This window comes from Sorex fumeus, unplaced genomic scaffold (genome assembly GCF_029834395.1).
Source record: "Sorex fumeus unplaced genomic scaffold, SorFum_2.1 ptg000002l, whole genome shotgun sequence".
Taxonomy (NCBI): Eukaryota; Metazoa; Chordata; class Mammalia; order Eulipotyphla; family Soricidae; genus Sorex; species Sorex fumeus.
In genome coordinates, this window is record NW_026606059.1 from 41,302,558 (window position 1) to 41,323,219 (window position 20,662).

General features: G+C 38.3%; 1 protein-coding gene across 1 annotated transcript in view; it reads left to right on the forward strand.

The window, feature by feature from the left end:
• Positions 1-20,662, forward strand: part of COL22A1 (collagen type XXII alpha 1 chain) — a 266,878-nt gene that overhangs the window by 98,429 nt on the left and 147,787 nt on the right. The window contains exons 21-26 of the mRNA XM_056112005.1: positions 1,929-1,982; positions 8,374-8,427; positions 13,177-13,230; positions 13,965-14,018; positions 16,432-16,485; positions 17,978-18,031. Of these exons, the coding sequence (XP_055967980.1) occupies positions 1,929-1,982; positions 8,374-8,427; positions 13,177-13,230; positions 13,965-14,018; positions 16,432-16,485; positions 17,978-18,031 (324 nt within the window). The remainder of the gene's footprint in view (positions 1-1,928; positions 1,983-8,373; positions 8,428-13,176; positions 13,231-13,964; positions 14,019-16,431; positions 16,486-17,977; positions 18,032-20,662) is intronic.

Here is a 20,662-nt window from a genome sequence, read left to right on the forward strand (position 1 = left end):
GCAAAACTTAACCTAACTCAATCATGGCAATACCCCCTTGGTCTCTCACTTTGGGATTTGGGATTTGGATAAATGATAATCCTTCCACCTTATGCTGATTTTATCATAATATATGAGGACAAAGGAAAAGAATGGAATTCCCAACTACTATGGTTACCGACTTTATACTACACACAACATGAAGTTAGTCATAAAATATACAAATTTTAGTTTAATGAAATATGTTTGCAAGGAAGGGAAGAAAGAAAAAAATCAAGAGTAAACACTTGGATTTGTGTATGACTAATGAACATCCCTTGCATGTCATTTGTCATTTCTGTGGCTGTGTACTTGTCACAGAGAAAGTGCTGAGCCTTAGTTAGTGATACCAGAATTCCTTAACCAAGCTTTCCAGTGGAGCTGCCCAGTGTTCTTCATAGGTTCTCTAGGCTAGGTGTTCCTAATAGAATGGAATTTAGTAAAACTCATTGTGTTAATGATGAAATGCCCCTGGAAGGAGTTCAAAATCCAACAGTCTACCTGAATTTTTGCTAAGAGGAGGAAATAAGAACATATGACTGGATCAGTAAACTGTGTTACATTTATAGGAGTACTCGTCAGCTAGTCAGAAATGATTCAAGGGGTGGACAAATGCTGAATGATCTCTCTCACAGGTGGAGTGCAAAAAAACATAGTAAGGTAACTGCAGAAAGTCCCACTGATAACATACCCTAAAGAGTTCATCTACAGAACTGAGTTCATGAAAGGGGTGGAGTAGAGTTGGCAGGGACTCTACAGACAGAGATGAAGGAGACTGATGTTGTAGTGGTGGGTATGCTGTAGTGATGTTGTATGATTGAAGCATGACTTTTAACAGTATTGAAAATTATGGTGCCCAAATAGATTAATAAACAATAAGATATAAAAAGGAAGGGGAGCCACAGTGATGAGAGAGAACATGATCATAAAGTTTTTTTGAAGGTCAGAGTCAATAAGTTTCCCATACCTAAAAACAAGGTTCTTCCAATAGTGGTAACTTAATGTCTACATGTTGGAAATACCTATTTAAAAAACATTAATTCATTATTAAAAGGGACCGAGTTTTACCACAGCTCAAATGAACAACCTGGTTGTGAAAGGTACTTGGGATTAGGACCCAGAGGATCTGGATTCTTGTCTTTGGTATCTTTGCTGACATTATTAATTTTTATGATCCACTTCTGCTTATTTTTAAAAATACACATTATCATTATACTTCTGATATATCATCCATAAATATGGTTTGGGGGGGTAAATGAACCATTGTAGAAAGTATTGATGAATGAATCTATTATTAAACTCAATGTTTGTATCAATTAAACTTGGTTCTTTGAATTCCCAACAGCCCATGGGCTTCCATAGAGATGTGGCTCCGTAATTATTCATAGGACTGAATTAATTCAGGATATAGCTTTAGTGAATTATGTTGAAAGTTATAACATTTTGAGTTTGTGTTTGGAAATCCCAGAAAGAAAGCTATATCACATTCTATCAATGAAAACAGCAGGGTTCACTGAGTATCCAAACAATGGAACTGGCAATGAGATTAGAATCTTTCATCTTTTTCTCAAATATAAAACAGATTCTTGTAGTTTCTGCGCTTGATACACTTCCTTTGTGTTTTCTTTTTGCCAAGTATAGGTGAAAATATTTTATCTTTATTCTAGACATCTTGAAAGTGATTATTACCTATATCTCAATTACAGAATGCATTAATTAGATCAAATAGATGAAATTGCTTTAAAATATTAAATATTCGAAAGAACAGGATGTTATTTCTTTCCTAATTTCTCCACTTAATTGAGATGGTATTTTCCTATTTGTGAGAAGGTTAGGGAAAGTTATACTATTTGATATAGATGGTGTTTTAACCATTGTCTCCTTTTCAACCTTTTCTTTTATTTCTAAAGGGTCTGATGGGCCCAAAAGGCGATGATGGACATCCTGGTTTACAAGGTCTTCGTGTAAGTAAATCGTCTTACTGTTCTGATTCCTCTAGCCATACACTCTAGTCTTCATGTTAGAATGTAAGAAGAATTAATGATTCTGTTGATGATAACAGAAATTAGAATTTAGAAATAAATATCAGAAGCATACTGAAGAGTTATATTTATTCATTGGATAAGATTGAGGATCTACTTGATATATGTTAGATGTTCGGTTGAATTTGGTACATGGAGGTGATTCTTCTGTTATTCATGAGTCTTGTATACTCACACCCCTATCTAATCAGAGCCACTGTAGAAAGAATCACAGGACTAGATAGCACAGAGAAGTGAAAGCTCACCAAACTGACCAGACATGGATAATTATAAAGGTGATGTCTTGAGGAAAAAGTATGAAAGAGAGAGAACTTCAAAGAGTGGCATAAAATACAATATCACATATAGTACTCTAATTATGCATGCATTTTATATTAATTGTGTGTGCTCTCTGAGTTTCATTTAATGTAGACCCACCTCAGTATAATGCTCTAAGAAAGAAGGGTTTAGACACATTCTAGGCTTAGATACCCTTCTTGGTTTCCCTCAACAAAATGGACTAGGAGTGACACTCAGCTTTGTTTTCTTAACTCCTATTAAAATTCTTGGCACAGAGTAGCATGAAAATCATGTAATCTAAACTATAACTCTTAAACTTAATGCATCTCATCAATGATAGGTCAGGCACTTACCAGATGCAGTGATTTAAACTCATTGTCATTAGAAGTTTTGGTTCAGAGTCAGGTTAACACTGAAAAATTGATGGAAATGGCGAAGTCTGAAACTCAGCCAAAATTTGTCCTGTATCATTAGCCATCTCTTTTATTTGTTAAGATCCTATGAGTTACTGATTGTATGTTGTCATAGGTTAGCTGAGTATTTGCTCTAAAACATGTGAACCCCACTATTCTTTAATCACACTTCAGACTGATGTGGGTATTCATATAGAATGCACTGGGTCACAGAGGAGTTTCTCCTCTTGTCTTGCTGCCTTTATTGAATAGAAGGAAATAGTCGAGTATGTCTTGAACACCATGAGCCTTCCATCACTGCATCCTTGATATGAACTATATTTTACCCCATGAATATTACTAGTTCGGTAACTCTCCAATAAAAGAGCAGAAACAAATTGGAATGTCAGTGTGGTCTCAGAGAAGTTTTCATCAGTTAAACTCTGGCTGAGTTAGGAAAATACAGGACACAGTGAATTATTAAAACAAATTAAATCTCTCCTTATCACAAAGTGTTTTGTCATTTCCTCTTCATTGGCTTCAACTGAAATATCATTCTGAATGTTGCTACTGAACATTACTCACAGACCTGGGTTATAAAAAAAGGAAAGACACAAGACAATGACATGGCATGAAAACCTGTACATTGAGACCCTGTAAGACTAAATTATGAAGCTGGAAAAGATATCTGGGTTCTTTATTTTTAAGACTAGCAATAGGCAGATAGTATAATCCCTGGCAAGGCAAATATGTTCATATGGACTAAATGAATGTACCACGTTTTACCACAACGGCAGAGTGAAATAAGGGGAACAGGGATCAAGAGCTTGAACCCTTTAAATTATTTCATAGAGCTACCAGAGATACAGCCACTGCTGGAAAGTTTAAGCAGCCATTCATTTCCCCCATCCCCTGTAGATGGGAAGTAGAGAAGTTACTGCATGAATCTGAGCTTCAGATTTTCTCTCCTTTGATTGAGCAAAGCATTTAGGGAGAGATTGTTAGGGATGCATGTCACTCACCCCAAATAAGTTTTGTCAAGTTGCATCTGAACCTAATGTTCTGGGAGCAGAGCTCAAGACTCTGGAGACACTTGAGCATATAAGAGCTTCTAGAACAGTCATTTATTAAAAAATGTTGTCTTGCCTTATCTAGCTCTAGGGTATTCAAGTTGCTTATGGTTGTTCAAAGAATGATGCAGTTCCAGGGATGAACCAAGTCTCCTGTATGCAAAGCATGGACTCCAGTCCTTTTAGTTATTTCCCTGTTCTAAGAAAATCATCCCCATGTAAGAGATACCTGAGATTGACAGACATTTAATTTTCAGAAATATTAATATGCTTAGAATCACACAGTCCTCGGGAATAGCTTTTCTTATCCACTGTTGCAAACTTTATAAATGAAAGCAGATGTTTATGTATGTGCACATATACATATGTGTGTATGTGTTTACATGCACACAAAACTTCTGAACTACAGGTTAATTGTCCTTGTGATGGATGCCTTATGAAATCTAGGACTCTTTAATAACTCTTTAATAAATGCCTGTTCTTCAGGAAGCACTGAATAACTTTTCCTTAAATCTTTGAGCTGTTGCATTTGAAGTAGGTCTCATGTTGCCAAGTGATCAGCTCTGATTTCTAGTAGATTTAAGGAGAGAAACATCGGTGTTCTTTTGTGCTTGACAATCTGTATTGAGTTTGTTTGACTTTTTAATATTTAATGTCTGTTTACCCTTCCCTTTCTTTGCCTTATAAGAGGGTAACAGCATCCCTGGATCATCCCTGTGTTTGTTTCATTTTATAATATGGATTCAGGGCACCCTAGATTTCCCTGAGTACCTAGGTTCAAATAAAACCTGTAGAAAATAATGATCCTTGACATTCAGAAGCCTAAAAATAAAAGAACTAATCAAATACTATTTAAGATACATTATAGTTACCTGCATAAGCAAACCTTTTATATGCTAAGAATCCACCACATGTCTGTGTTAGCTTTTACTGTGTGGGGAGAATTGTTGCCTTGAATTTACAGTCTTCCCACCTCTCTAGATCAGGCAAGGACTTAGGAATAATAGTTCCATTCAGTAATCTTGACATTCAGAATGACTTGAAAAATTTGCCCTCATGAAAAATTATGAACACTCTAGATATTATTTTGAGCATCAATTAACAAGAAAAGATAAGCAATAAAACATTTATTGAATGAAACAAGTTGGCTAGGTAGATAGATTAAAAGGATAGAATTCATGCAAAAACAATAATAATAGTACTATATTATAAACGATAATAATAGTTTAGTACTTCTGAAATTCCCACAATCAATAACATATTCAAAATGTAGAGGTCACATAATTGCTGTTATAATCACTACCCCTAGAATTTCCATTTTCACTGGTATCAGTATTGCCATCAGCATAACTGTCCACTTCACCATCACCAAAATCGCTATCACCATGATTGTTAACATCACCAGCACCATGATCGTCATCATCACCACTAGCAACATTGCCACCAGTACCATTATCAACTTCACCACTGGTACCATGAAAACCATCACTACACATTTTCCAATGTCAGAACCTAAGCACTTTAGGGTATAATCTAATATTTATGGTACTGCTGGATGGAATCAGTTTTGAAAATTTCTATTTTCCACTACAGGAACTCAGTAGAGCCAAAATAACTGCTATTATAATCTCTTCATCACTGTAGTCATTATCTCCTTCCTCCTCATTGTCATAATGATCTTTCACCTTCAAATCATGGTTTATTATGCTTTATAGATCACTTTCTCAAATATTGAATTATTTATATTACTACTATCAGTGAGACAATTGTAATCACTATAATTTTGGGGGGGTCACACCCAGCAATGCACAGGGGTCACTCCTGGCTCTGCACTCAGGAATTATCCCTGGCGGTGCTCAGGGGACCATATGGGATGCTGGGAATCGAGCCTGAGTCAGCCATGTGCAAGGCAAACGCCCTACCCACTGTGCTATCACTCCAGCCCCAAGGACTATAATATTTTGCACAAGTAAACTAGGCTCAGAGAGTTTAATAAATATGCGTTCTCTCATCTACCTTAGATTTAGAATTATTTTTTAATAATAAGGTAGAACTAAGGGTTTGAGTAGAAAATATATAAAATCTATTGTTTTGCATTGAATATGCAGGTCCTTATAACTACTTAGATTTTTAAGAATTATATAACTGTAATTAATTAGTTAATTAATTAGTAAATAATTAATTCTAATTAATTTGGCTCTTAGATAACACCCAGGGATGTATCTCTCAAATATAATTTCTTGTCATACTTAACATTTTAAAATCATTACTGCCTAAATAATGGTGGGCTATCTTAGGAAATAACTTTGACAGTTGAGATCGGAAGTGCAGTATCTCAGAGGCAGTTATGTGAGCACATTCTCAACAGTTATAAATTTTATTTTCCTTATTTTTTTGTTTTGGGACTATACCCAGTGAAGCTCAGGGGTTACTTCTTGCTCTACGCTTAGGGCTCTCTGAAAAGAAAACACTTTATCCACTGTATTATCTCTTCAGACATCAGAGATATGAGATATGAGGACATAAGTGTTAAAGTGAAAGTGGGTGCTTGAAGTCAAGCTAGGAATCAACTTGAAGTTTTCTTTCAGAGAAAAGGCATGGAGATGGGGAACAGAGCTGAAGAGGCATGTTAGAGTCACGGGGGCAGAACAATTTCCAAATAGGGAAATTCAGCTATCATGTCTTAGGTAAAGAGAACTGATTATGTTAGAAGAAGGCATGATTTAGACAGAGTTTCTTTTATTCTTCAAAAGCAGTAACAAGTCTGAGAAGAAACTTGGCAGATGAGCTAGGTCAGGGCCCTGGGGTTTTAGCTTGGGAAATTTTGAGAGGCATTAGAGAGGCTTCAGAGTTGTTGTTGAAGAATGTATAAAGAAACGTACTGGGGTTGGTAGAGAGGTTTAAATGTCACCCTAGTATTTTTCTGTGTGATGCTCCATAATAGAAGATTCATGAAAAATTAGATCTTTTTCAAAAGTTTAGGGAGCAACAGCTGCCTTGCTGCAATGCTTTGATTGTGAATTTCTTGCCACATCTCTATGACCTGTCTATTTCTTTTCTCAAGGTCATTTTGTTTTTATTTTGTATGTAGGAGGCACCTTTCTACTCCACCTAGGGGTCCTAGATGTTTTTTGCTCATTTTAGGTGCTCATGGAGCAATAGTAGCTTCATTGCATAAGACTCTCGAAACAGCCAGGACAGCTTGCTGCGGAGATGTCGTAGATCTTTCAAAACGGCTATAGATTATATGGGAGAGGGAAACTAATACTACCTTTCTGCACAATTGGCATTTTAATAAATTATTATGCACTGTCACAACCAGAGATTTTCAGCATATTTTTTCTCTGATTCTTTTCTATCAAGCATTATATCAACCCTTATTTCATTCACCTCTTATTAAGGAGTTATTTTGCTGACCTTGGTACTGAATTCTGCTCATGATTTACCAGGTCATTTCACTATTCTTAAGGGAAGATGATTTATTCATCATGTCAATAATCAGTGACTCTATGGAATAAGCATGAAACAAATGATGTAGGGAATTGTCTGTCTAGGAAGGATATTGATTCTGCCTAATTTTGGTTCTCTGAGGAGGGAGGGAGAGCTAGAAGGTCTTATCCACTTATCAGCATTAATCAGCATATTATTTGGATAAAGAAACAAATTACCTTCAAGGCACTGACTCACTTCTAAAGAAACTGGGGACTAGATTTAGAACTTGCCTGTTTTTTACCAGAGTCTCTCTGGTCAAAGCTTCATTTTATCTTTTAGAGCAAAGTGCTGCACAGCTCAGGGTTACAGATTCAGGGAATTCTAACCACTCTCTCTCTTTGCAGTAATAATTTCAATGAATGGCTAAGCTGTTTCTCCCCTTCCTAACGTTGCTTAACTTTAATATTTAGTATTATTTCCACTGCTATTTTTATGATTCAGAGCCACATCGAGATCAAAGATACAGTTTATTTGTTCAAGTCCTAATATTAATAGAGTTTCTACCACGTGACAAGTATAATTCTGGTCCCAAAGACATGGCATTAGACAAGAAATAGCCTGTGGTTTTCAGGATATGTTTGATCCAGAAGGAATAGACAGACAACAAACGAATACAAGCATTCATGTCATATATGGCAATGAAAGAAATGAGAATAATGCGTTTGGGTGAGTAGGGCACAGTAAAATAGGTATGCTGACTTATGCTGCTCAGAGAAGGCTTTTTGTACAAGGGGACATTTGAATAGAGACCAGATTGATTTGAGAGATTGAATCATAGGTTACCTGTAGGATGAGTATTGCAGACAGAAAGAAAAAAAAACCAACGGAAAGGTCTTGAAGTTGGAACATATTTGGGGTCATATGTTACCGAGTTCACCTAATTACAGACCTGATTCCCAAAGCTTAACCCCAAGCTTGAGCCTTTTCCTCCACTCCCACCTCTTCTCTGTAACCTTTCTGGGAACAAGGCAGCCTTTGTTAATCAGAGAGTTTAAGAAATCAAGACTGAGATACATTATCAAAGTGCCTCAGGGTGACACCAGGATTTCTGTTAAATCTGACTTTTTCTTTTGTTCCTAGGGGAAGAAAGGTGAAGCAGGTTCCCCAGGGATTCCTGGATTGCTGGGGCCACAGGTAAGAGATATCTTTATATTCTCCTCCATTCAAATATTGGTCTTTCTGGAGCTGGAACGATAGCACAGCATTAGGACGTTTGCCTTGCATGCGACCAATCTGGGTTTGATTCCCAGAATCCCATTTGGTCCTCCCAGCATCGTGGAGTGATTCCTGAGTGCATGAGCCAGGAGTAACCCTTGTGCATAGTCAGGTGTGACACAAAAAGTAAAAAAACAAAACAAAACAAAAACACTGGTCTCTCCGATTAGAACAATAATCAGGTGACAAGTTTGAGAGTGGTGACCAGATTGTGTCATTACTCCATGAGAATTCTAAGAAGAATATTCACGGGTCACGTGCCCACCTTCTCTTGAATTGGCATAGCATGGGTGCAGGAATGGGCAGCCCACAGTGTGGCGTGGGATCACAGCACCTTACGGGAGTGGCTCATGACATATTCAGAATTGGAAGAAATTTAGACAAGGGAGGGATGTTGAAAAATATTCTATGTGTCGATGGACCCATTCTGATATCAGTCTGACTTCTGATGTGGCCAAGTCCAATGTTCTGAGCCTCAGTTTCCCCCATATGTAAATACTGAGGAAAACTCTGTTTCTGAAAGAAGCTATGATTCTTACTTCCTTCCCCAAGCAGCCTCCACACACTCTTAGGACACAGTCTCTGACCCAGGTCTTGGCCGCCTGCCCAATCTCACTAGCACTATATGTCCATCACTGTGTTCTTGCCCCTACATTGATCGCCCACAGTCACCTCACCAAATTGGGTAAGATCAAGGTCACCGTCTCCATTTCACAAGTGAAACTCAAGAGGCAGCCTCATTCAGGACCACTGGTTGCTAAGAAGCTATGTCCCCCAGTCATCTTGGTCATAAATGCTACCAAGTCACTTCCTATGTAAGTGTGCATCATTGTGGTCCCCCGCGTGAATGGGGACAAAATGGACAAAAACCTGAAGTTATGATATTCTAAGTTTCCACATTAAATATCATATTTTGTAAATTATTTTATTTTATTTTATTTATTTTTATTTATTTTTAAATTTTTATTAGTGAACCTATAAATTTTTGTGTTTGGGTTTCAGTTATACAATGATCAAGTCCCCATCTCTCCACCAGTGCCCATTCTCCACCACCACTAATCCCAGTATCTCTCCCACCTCCCATCCCCCCATCCCACCCTGCCTCTGTGGCAGGGCACTCCCTTTTGTTCTCTCTCTCTCCTTTTTGGGTGCTGTGGTTTGCAAAAGAGGCATTGAGTGGCAATCATGTTCGGTCTATAGTCTACTTTCAGCATGCATCTCCCATCCTGGGCAGATCTTCCCAACACCCTTTATTTGGTGCTCCCTTCTCTATCTGAGCTGCCTTTACCCCTAGAGTGTGCGGCTGGCCTCCAAGCCATGGAGTAAACCTACTGTTATTTATCTCAGCTATTCTTGGGTGTTAGTCTCCTATTTTGTTACTTTTTGTTCCCCAGATGAATGCAATCTTTCTGTGTCTGTCCTTTTCATTTAATAAAGAATAATGTTTATATCGTTTTATTTTCACTTATGTTATTACCTTGTTTTTCAAGGAACAGTTTGTTTTAAGAAATACCCTCCCCCCCCACCAAATGTAGGGAACTTTCTCTAATTTCTTCATGCCATTCTGGCTAAGTAGTTCTTTCTTTTAACTTCAAGGTAATCAGCATTCAGTAAATCTGTATTGAATGATATGCACTGAATTGGGTGATATATATATGTATATATATCTATATATATATACACACACACCACACATACATATATATGTATATACACACACACACACACATATATCAGGCTTACCATAGCAGGTATTTATCCAGAAATAAGATACCCTGGCATATTTTAACATCTCAGTAGATCAGAAGTAGTCAATATAGTGTTTCTAATATATCCTAAATATACCCTGTATCAGATCACTACTTGCAGGACATAAGTTCTGTTTAAGTCAATCAGATGAAAGAGTGCATGTCTATGGATTATTTCTGCCCATCTCTTCTCATCCTCTTCACTAATATCTGTACCTGTACCTGTTTATTTTTCCTACTTGCTATCCTTGCATTTGTTCATTGATTTATTGATTCATTTAGAAGTCATTTATTTAGTACCTATCATAAACTGGATGCATACCTGGGAAAAGAAATCTTGACAATCACTAATTAGGCTCAGAGGAGGGCTGAAAAAATGCAGATAAAGAACAGTTCCTGTGCTGAATTTTCAAAAAAGGACTGACAAACACTTGTCACTCTAAGGGTACAGAGGAGAGTCTCTGTACTAATTTGAACACTGAGATTGCTTTTATTGAGGCAAAATCTAAAATAGAATTGCTTTCTTTGATGAAATATTGAAAAAGATATTCATGTTGGTTTCTGCCGTTGTTAGGCATTCTGTTTATATTCATTCTGTTCATAAATAATTGCATCCCTCTTTTAGAGTGGCCTATGAGAAAACAGTGTTTATCCCATTGAAAAATTAGAGAGAAACTAGGGACATTGGTAGAGGGAAGTAGGCGTTTCTGAGGAGACTGGCCTTGGAATATTGTATGCCTGAAAACTTAATCATTAATAACTTCGTCACTGTGTAATTCAAGGTGATAATATTTCTAATTAATAACAAAGGAGAAAAAGATCAAAGAGTAATAAGCCTGTTTATAATGGGACTAGTCAGCATATTTTCAAACTAAGCAAAGCACCAGAGCAGCTGGCTTCCTTGAGTTACAATTGGTGTCTCTTTTATGGGACAATAAATGTAGAGTAACACGGGTATAGGTGGCCCCTTATAAGTGGTGGTTCCCATATTGTAACAACCTGTTAGAAAGAAATAGAAAGTTGTGTCTAGTTTTGTCAGGTGTTTATACAAGGCTGTGTATATGGTGCTATGGTTGGGAAGGACTGCGATTCCTTGGTAAAGTAGGATCATAGCTGGGACCAGGGAGGGGGCAGCTGGTACCAGAGGTCTTGGTTGGCCCCCAGGACTGAATATCTATGGAGAAGTGCCCTAAAATAGAATAGTCATATTAGATCTGCCCCTGCAGGCCCGAGGAAGACTCACCACTTATGAAAAACATTTCAAAAAAGCAAACATCTCCAAGTCATACTGGGAGTATTATTGGCTTGTTAGTTTATGTAAACAAATGTTATGCATCATCAAATTCCATCCAACTCCATAATTCTACTGCAGTTGGAACTAGGTAGTTTCTGGGACTAATTGTTTGCCATTCCCCCTATTAAATGGTAATTAAGCGAATTGGTGATTTATGCATCATCATTATAATTACCAAACACATTAAAGTGCTATTTAGTCATCTGACATATTAGAATTATCAAATGTTTGTTAATAATAATTGGACTGATTGGTTAATTAATAAGTATAGTCGTTTTTAGTTGTTTTCATGAGTAGTACTTAGTCATTATTCTGTTGTTAACATTTAAATCTATTGGCTAATTTGTCTCTCACTAATGTTCAGATTAGTAGGCTATCTCAATATTTTATTTAATTAATAAGAAAAGAGAGTGAAGTTCCTTTTGTGTGAGATTCCTCTGTGTTGGGCTAGTTCACGCACTCTTGCTAATCCATTTCTCTGTGATATGAAAAGGCTCCATCTTTTTTTTATGGAGAGAATAAGGGCCTGAGAGACGTCAGTCTCCTATTTAGCATGAAGTAGTATTTGATAGCTGACTCAGGCAGCATTTTAATGCTTGGGTCCAAAGATGCATGCTCAGGTCTTCAGTGTCAGGAATTACCTGGGCTATGCTGGTGGTGTGCTAGAGTTGAACTTAGTCTTGCTTAGGGGACTGTATCATAGTGGGGGCTATCTGGGACTGGCCACATGCCAGGCATGCCTTTTAAATTCTCAATATATTTCCAGCCACTATTTTTTAAATCTTTCTATGCAGCAATTGCTATTACTAATAAAGATATTAAGAGTTACATCACTTTAATTTAAAATTAAGCTAATTTATAGTACGCAAATGAAGTGATAAAATAGCAGACAGGGAATACGTGTGTGTGTGTGTGTGTGTGTGTGTGTGTGTGTGTGTGTGAGATGGAATACTATTTACCTATCACAAATATTGTTTTTCCATTTGCAACAACATAAATGAATTCAAAAGGTATTATTCTTAGCGAAATAAGTCAGACTGAGAAAGATATAAGCTTTTACGCATATATGGTTAAAAATAAGATAAAAACAATTTAAGGGATTACCCAATAAGAAGAAAAAGTTATCACCAGAAAGGAAGGGAGAATAGTCATGGGCAAATCAAGAAACGTTAAGTCATGGATAAAAATTAGAATCTGGTGGTGAACATAATGAAGCATATATAGTGTGGTCTTGTAGTGCTGTACACCTGTTTCTGAAACCTATGTCAGTACATTGGTTTATAACTAATGCTTCTTGAATAAACAGGGAAGAATAAAATGATAGGGAAAATAATTACTCTCCATAGAGTCAGTAGAGGAGCTTTTACAAGGATAAATTCTTGGCTTCAATAAACTCTTTCAGTATCAGGTTTAGGTGAGAGAACCATTTTTATTCATCCTTGAAAACTCAATCCTGGCTAATGCTCTGAGATTCTATTCTTGAAAAATTTTGTTCAGTTTAACCTATTGTGAATATACCTGTATGCAATGTATATTTATTTTAAATACTCAAGCATTTTAGATACAAAACCATCTAGAAGCTTATCCATGCACACTTGTAACATACCCTGTGTTTTCTCTTTATAGGGCCCTCCAGGACCCCCTGGTCTTCCAGGACCCCCTGGACCTGGGGGCCCACCGGTAAGTCTGGCCTTGGTTTTCTTTTACTAGGGTAGATGGACACCTCAGAACTTGTGAAATCCATAAATATTCTTGGGTATGAAAACTTGGTTGTATTTTGCATAAGTCAAGAACAAAGCTTTTATAAGTAAGGAGATGGTCCACTTAGGTTACCCCCAAGCTCTGGAACTCCAAGCCTCTTAGCTCCTTAAATGAGTACTCTTACTTGAGTTGAGTGTTCCCACCAATGCTAGTTGGCTGCTTCTAGGGAAATGTTGCAATAGGTATTTTAGGCTGGGGTTGTCCATTTCGGTATTTTTAAGCAGCTTGTAGTTTGACTGTGATGTGCACAGAGGGCCACTGCAGGAGTTTGTTATTTTCCCTCCCTAACTTCAGGTACAATTAGGAAAATTCTGCTCACAGGAGAGTGGGGACACTTAGCCCTCAGCAGGGAAAAGAATTCCACCCATCCCGCCAGGGTAGAAGGAATGGAATGGTATCTTCTGGCTGCAGATCAGCTAGACCTGGACTTGCCAGCATTTGTGCCATGGCAATACGGGGTTTTCAAGTGTTCCACATTAAGGATGATCAGGTCCTCTGAGTTGTATTTCAGCTCCTGGGTCAGAAAAAGCACTTGGAGAAAAGGTATTATGCTTTAAGAAGTATTATTACGCTTAAATAGTATCAAGAATAGAATTAACTATTTAATAGTATTTAATTAAATAATATTAACCATTTTGTTTTATTGCTTTCAGGGTTTGCCTGGAGAAATTGGCTTCCAAGGAAAACCTGGACATCCTGGACAGGCTGTGAGTGTCTTGAAACTTCCCGACCACACTTTCTATTACTCTGTGTTGGGAGTGGTTGGTCCTTCTAGTTGGCTGATTTTTTTAGAGCGGTGACCCTTCACACTCTCTCCTTTAAAGTTGTACAGACAAAAGGACCATCTTCCTGTGGTCATTTTGCTGGGCTCTATCTTCCTGTGGCTCTATACCCCCCCACCCCCCCACACACACATCCATAGCTGCAGTGACAATTAGGTATACTCTGTCCCAAGACACCATCTTATTCTTGCTATGTAGAGACAGATTCAAAGCTATTTTTCTATTTTTAAGTGTGACTCTTTGTCCATACAGGACACCTACAGACAGTAAAAGATGTAGGGGCATGATCCAAAGTTTAGAAAAACCTACCAATGTTTTCCTTGTTCTTACCCTGATGTTGCATTCTTATTCCAAAACCAAGATCATCTTGGAGAAACTGAACCTTCTAATTTTCTCTAAGCTTTGAAGATAGATATTAGTAATCTTTAATGTCTGGGCACAGCGCACTTTAGTGGCCTTAATCAAGCTGGTTGTGTCTCCTGCCAATTTGTCCTATAGTTCTCTTTGTGGCATGTGTGCCTCGGATATTGTGTGACCTGACTGATCATCATAGACCTCAGGATGCAGACCAAGAAGTATTCCTTGGAGGAATTTCCTTTTCAGTGGTTCGTTTTGATGGAGCCATTGGTGGGAAAGACAAAATACTGGATCCTGACACTAGACAGTGATGAACTGTGCAGAACACAGCTGCGAAACTGAAAGCATGAGTGTTAGGATACAGCATTCTGAAATGTATCACCCCAGGGCATAATACGCATAAAGGTGTCAGGCATAAATCCAGTTTTGCGATGTACACCTTTGGTATGTTTATGCAAACCTATAACTGCAGATCAACTACACTACCACCAACAAATGTTTCATTTGAATGGCAGTGCCACCTGAAAGTTTACTGCATCGACAGTTGTATCTGATCTAATGAATTCATCACAAATATCTATATTAACATGGATATTTAGGTGTGTTGAGAGTGTTTCTTGCAGAGCAAAGACAGCCAACGGCATTTATGTTCTGAAAGGAGAGGTTATTACCATTAAGGGTTTGAAGCAGTGCTTAGATTTTGTTTTCTCATCAAGATAATGTTTTCAGGGACCAGAGCACTAGTGCATCTGGGATAAGCACATGCTTTTCATGCAAAAGACCCAAGTTTGATCACTGGTACCATATGGTCATACCAAGAATCCCAAGGAGCAATGTCTGAGGACTGAGACAGGAGTAGACCCTGAACAATGCCAGGTGGGGATCAAAAATAGAAAAAAATTTTCCATTGGTCAAAGTGCTCTTAGGCCCCCAAAAGAGCATTCTACTGGTCCACCTTGGGCCTTGACTCTCAGCTCTGGTACAGTAGATTTTATTTTCAATAGCTTATCAGTTCAATTAGGAGATTCAATGAGATTACAGAGCCTATAGTTAGGTGGAAGGGCCTTGTAATGGGCAGAATAATCACAGGTCTAATTAATAAATTAATTTGTAAATAACACTTATAGGTGACAAAATAATAACCTATTGGAATATTCTGTCAGGGCAAAGGATTTCTCTTCTACTTCTCATGACAAAAGGGATGTCTATGTGATACACCAATTAGGGCACACATTCTTATTTACTTGCAAGAATTAGAAAAATTCAAAGCAGAAGAGGGAGCAATCCTGGGACAGTAAGTAGAAAGAGAGTGGAGATGGGTCAGAACCCTTGAGGGTTCACATTACTCTTTTTTGGAGCATGGGCTTTCTGCTTACCTGGAAACAGCTGTAATACCTGGCTGCATGTGAGAAGGTGGGGGAGCATGTCTATGTTTGAGAAGTGGAGTCTGCTCCCTCAGAGTGGCTGCATTAAATCGCGCTCCTCAGCACTGCCATCAGAAATAAAAGGCAGAAGTTCCTCATGCCAACAAATACTTATAGATAATAGCATTTGAGTTAATAATAGACAATAGGCCTTTGAGTTAATAATAGACAATAGGCAGGAATAAAGCCATCAGTCAGGAGAAAATGGTAGCAGGAGATTATGGATAGGAGTGAGTGGAGGCTTGTGGCTTATCTTTCCTGAGGGACTTCTGGAAGTGGGAGGTGCACATGCAATTGCCTGAGCTGCCAGATGCAGCCCCTCTTATTCACAAGCATCTGAAGGCCACCGGAAGTAGGGGCCACCTAGAACGTGACCTAATCCCATAGCAACAGAAGGGACAAGCAAACTTGGTCTCACAGAAAAACTCTGATAAAAATAGAAGGACCACATCTACCAGCTTCTGATTGAAAAATCAGCTTTTGGGTGGAAGTAATGAGCCTTAGAGTTTCCCTGGATGTACCTTTAATTCCTCTCTTTGTTTTCCCTCTTGACCCAGGGGTCACCTGGAAAGGATGGACTGAATGGGTCACCAGGCCTACCAGGACATAAGGTTGGTGATATTCATGCATGCAGGATGAGTTTGGGAACCCAATCCCGTGCACCAAATTTTCATTATTGGCAGACTAGCACTTGGCAATGTTTGGATATATGATGTTATAGGTATACTTTATACTTAGGTGACTGAGAAGGTTTTGGAAACCTGAGTGTTAAAATTATTTTTGAAATGTATGTTTATTTACTTTCAAGAATTAAAAAAAATAAAATACTCTTGCTAATATAATAGGATGCTTTTTACAAATATATTCAAATATATTTAGTGGCCTTAAGCGAGAGAGGTAAGTACTCTGGTGATGGGTGTGATGTTGGAATATATATATATATATATGTATATATAGTAACAACATATATATATGTGAAACCATCATTGAGAGTATTGTAAATCACAGTATATCAAGCAATCAAGCTATAATAAAGATGCTGGTGTGACTTAGATAATAGGAACCTGAAGATCCAAGAGTAAAATATTCTGAAATTGGAATTCAAATTCTTTTTACAACTACAAAACTACACAATATTTTAGCCAGCAAATTTTATTGATATTTATTATATATTAATTGAAGTGTGCTTGCTAGTATCTTTTCAGACAACTTGTGAATATTATAAGAACTGTAGCACTGTCCTCCCGTTGTTCATTGATTTGCTCGAGCAGGCCCAGTAACGTCTCCATTGTGAGACTTGTTGTTACTGTGTTTGGCATATCTGATAAGTCATGGGTAGCTTGCCAGGCTTTGCTGTGCGGGCAAGATGCTCTCGGTAGCTTGCCGGGCTCTCCGAGAGGAGTGGAGTGGAGGAATTGAACCCAGTTCGGCCAGGTTGTCCCATGCAAGGCAAACACCCTATCTGCTGTGCAATCAATCTATGATAAATTTATGTAGAAAGTCATCCTTTTCGTTACCAAGTACAGAATCAAAATGGACTGGAGTTTAATTTCAGGGGGATTATTCTCCATCCATTTCCCTCATCTTCCAAGCCAAAGCATAAAGACTAGCCAAATATTTTTTCTTCTCACAAAAATACTTGTGTGGAGATGAAGAGACAGTACACAGATCTGGGGTGGAGACCTTGAATGCAGGAGGCCTTGGATTTGATCCCCAGCATCAAATACTTTTATAAGTAGTTCTGGGTATCAGAGCCCAGTCAAGCACTGACAGGAGGGTCCCAAGGACCTTTGTGCTGTGCTTTGGTGCTGCCCCTGCAAGAAAAATGAAGAGAAAACCACAATTTTTTCCCCAACATTTTCTTTCATCTAAATTTCTCAATGAGAGATTCATTTCCACTCAATCACACTTTAAGAAATAAATAAAAATCTAGCCCCTGAATATGGCATGTGGGAGCTGGGATGCATGCCACTTTGGTCGCCATGGTGGGCAAATAGGAGGAATTGCAGGAACTCGGCACCACCTAGTGGTTCCTTCCTTGAGAGTTTATCACAAGTCTTAAGTGTAAACATTGAGGTTCACTGTTCTTTCTATTTCTTCCAGGGAGAGCCAGGAGAGAGAGGGTTGGATGGTCTTCCTGGAAAACCTGGCCTTCAGGTATGGACTGTGCTTTTCCCCCCATTATCTCTGTCGTTTCACTTGGTATATTGGGAGTGTTTGGGATCTACAGCATATGGAGAACAGAGACTAGACCTTCAGCAGGAAACAAATGTGGTCACTAAAATAGGGTTCTTTGAGAGTCAAGGAAGAGTTTAAGGACTCCAGGCAGAAGGGTGACATATGGTGGAAATGGAACCTATGAATATCCTATCTCCTCTAGGACAGAGAAGAGGAAGTGAGGAAGAAGGGTGGCTTGGGGAGAGGGCCCCGTGGATATCCACAGCTTAGGCAACAGGGATGTGATCGCTGTCTAATCTGTCCTGACTGGGAGCAAGGGAGACCAGTATACAAATGTCTTTGCCTTTCTTTCCACTGCCTTGCTCTCTCCACTCTCCTCCTCCTCTCACACACATATGTTCTCCCCTTCCATTAGGACTCTGATATATCTCTAATATTTCCTGATTTCTGAGTCCTACACAAAACCAGAGGAAAGAAGTCTGGTTACAGCTGTCAGTCAGCCTTCCTGAGCTACCAGTTGGTACAAAGCTGTGAGAGTAAATCTGAAAGGTAAACTCAGGACACTCCTCATGTAGATAGGGTAGATACCTACTATGGGTGTGAGAATCCCAAGTGCTAGGTTTGTATGATTGTCTGTCCATGTCAGAGCCTCCCCAGGAACCTTGTTTCTGGGTTTTCCTTAAAAATTACAGGGTCTTCTTCTATTTCAGGACTCTCAGTACTATAGTAAAAATTTGACTTAGGATCAGAATGCAATAAGCAGATAAAAAAGGTGTGTGTGTGTGTATATGTGTGTGTATGTATGTGTAAGATCATGTGGTATGACTGGTGTGTTTAAACGGTGTTTTTATGTGGTATATGTGCTCTGTGTATTGTATGTGGTGAATGTGGCCTGTGGTTGATATATAAATGATGTGTTATGTGTTTCAGTGATGTGTGTGCGTGATATGTGTGTGGTGTGTATGTAGTATGTATGGGTTATATAGTGTGTGTATCAATGTATACATTTACAAAATGCTTATAGTTCTTTGGGGTGGTGCCTGTGAGCAGACAGTAGAATAAGATGCTGCTAACATCTGAACAGGCTAAGAGCAGTATCTGGGTATTAGATACCTGATCCCCACAATCCTAGATCATGATTAGGCCATTTCATAGGTGCTTGGCAAGGGATTATAGATGGAGAATAATAAATATCTCAGAGAGTGCAGGATTGGCCTAATCTTACCAGTATAGTGTTCTTTCACCTTAAATGACATTGCTAGAACCCCTTTATAGACCTTCAAGGGGCTCAAGGAAAATCCATGGACTTGAGGATTTGTCACCTCAGCTTTTTAAAAAAGTGGCATTTCTTTAGAGGCCATATTAAAGCAGAGCAGATAAATGATGAATAGTGTTGTGGTTTTCCCTAGTGGTCATGGATATAGCTGAGATATATTGCCTTGCTCGGAACACTTGTGAAGCCTTGGGTTTTATTCCTGGAACAACAAACAAAAGAAACAAAACAAAACAGAAGGAAAATTTTGCATCTGAGCTGACTCAAAGGGATAGAGAACACTCTTAAGGTCCAAAGGACTGTTCTCGCTCTCTGGGCTCCAGATTCTACGAACTCAGCTCTCATGTTCCACAGTAGAGTACAATGAGTCATCCACCTCTTCTGAAAGCACAGTGTCACTTCATATTTAAAATGTCGACCTTTATGTATCTTTTTTAGATATCTATGATAATCCCTAAATATTTCAAATGAAATGGTATGTAACTTGGTGTTTTCCCCATGTACAAATCCCAAACGTGGGATTGTAGGGGTGGGGGTAAAACACATACTATGCCGTCATTCAGTGTTTGGTTGAAATTTAGTCATTTTCTAGAAAATGTTTGCATATGTTTGTTAACTTGACTTTAAGGATTTTATGGAGTCTAACATAACTGAATTGTGTTTGGTGAGCTGACAAATCCTTAGGGACTTATGTGTGCTATATGAATTATAACCATCTTTTTAACAGCAAATAACTACATGTGTGATGCCTACAAGTATTTATCCATTCTTCATCAACATATATGATATTTCTTATGACTGCTAATGACTAAAATATTCAAACAGAAAAGTCAGTTGCTATATTTGACATGTGGTTTTTGAATGATTTGTGGTGGGGATGTGTTTAAAAATATTCCAAGAAGTCAGAATTATGAGTATTTGCCATTATGATGCATTGAAAATTTACTCTGTAGGCTTGAAGGAGACCTGTTGTTATGGGATCTTGTTTATTTATTTTGGAAAAATTCTAACTAAGGATAAAAATTTCCCAAGAAGATAAGGATTCTTCAAGCATCCATCCAGGAACTGCAGTGGGCCTATGGTTTGAGCAATAATATACATTCTTAGGCTCACTTCAAGAATTCAGGATGCCATTAGTCTTCTCTCCTTTGTGCCCTGGGCTCAAGGTTCACAGCACAGATTCACAATGGTCATAAAATAAAGGCTTAGTGGGACTAGAAAAATTGTACAGTGGCTGGGCAGTTGCCTCACACAGGGCCAACCCAGGCTCAATCCATGGCACCCATTGTGGTTTCTTAAGTCCTGCCAGGAATGATGTCTGAGCTCAAAGCCAGAAG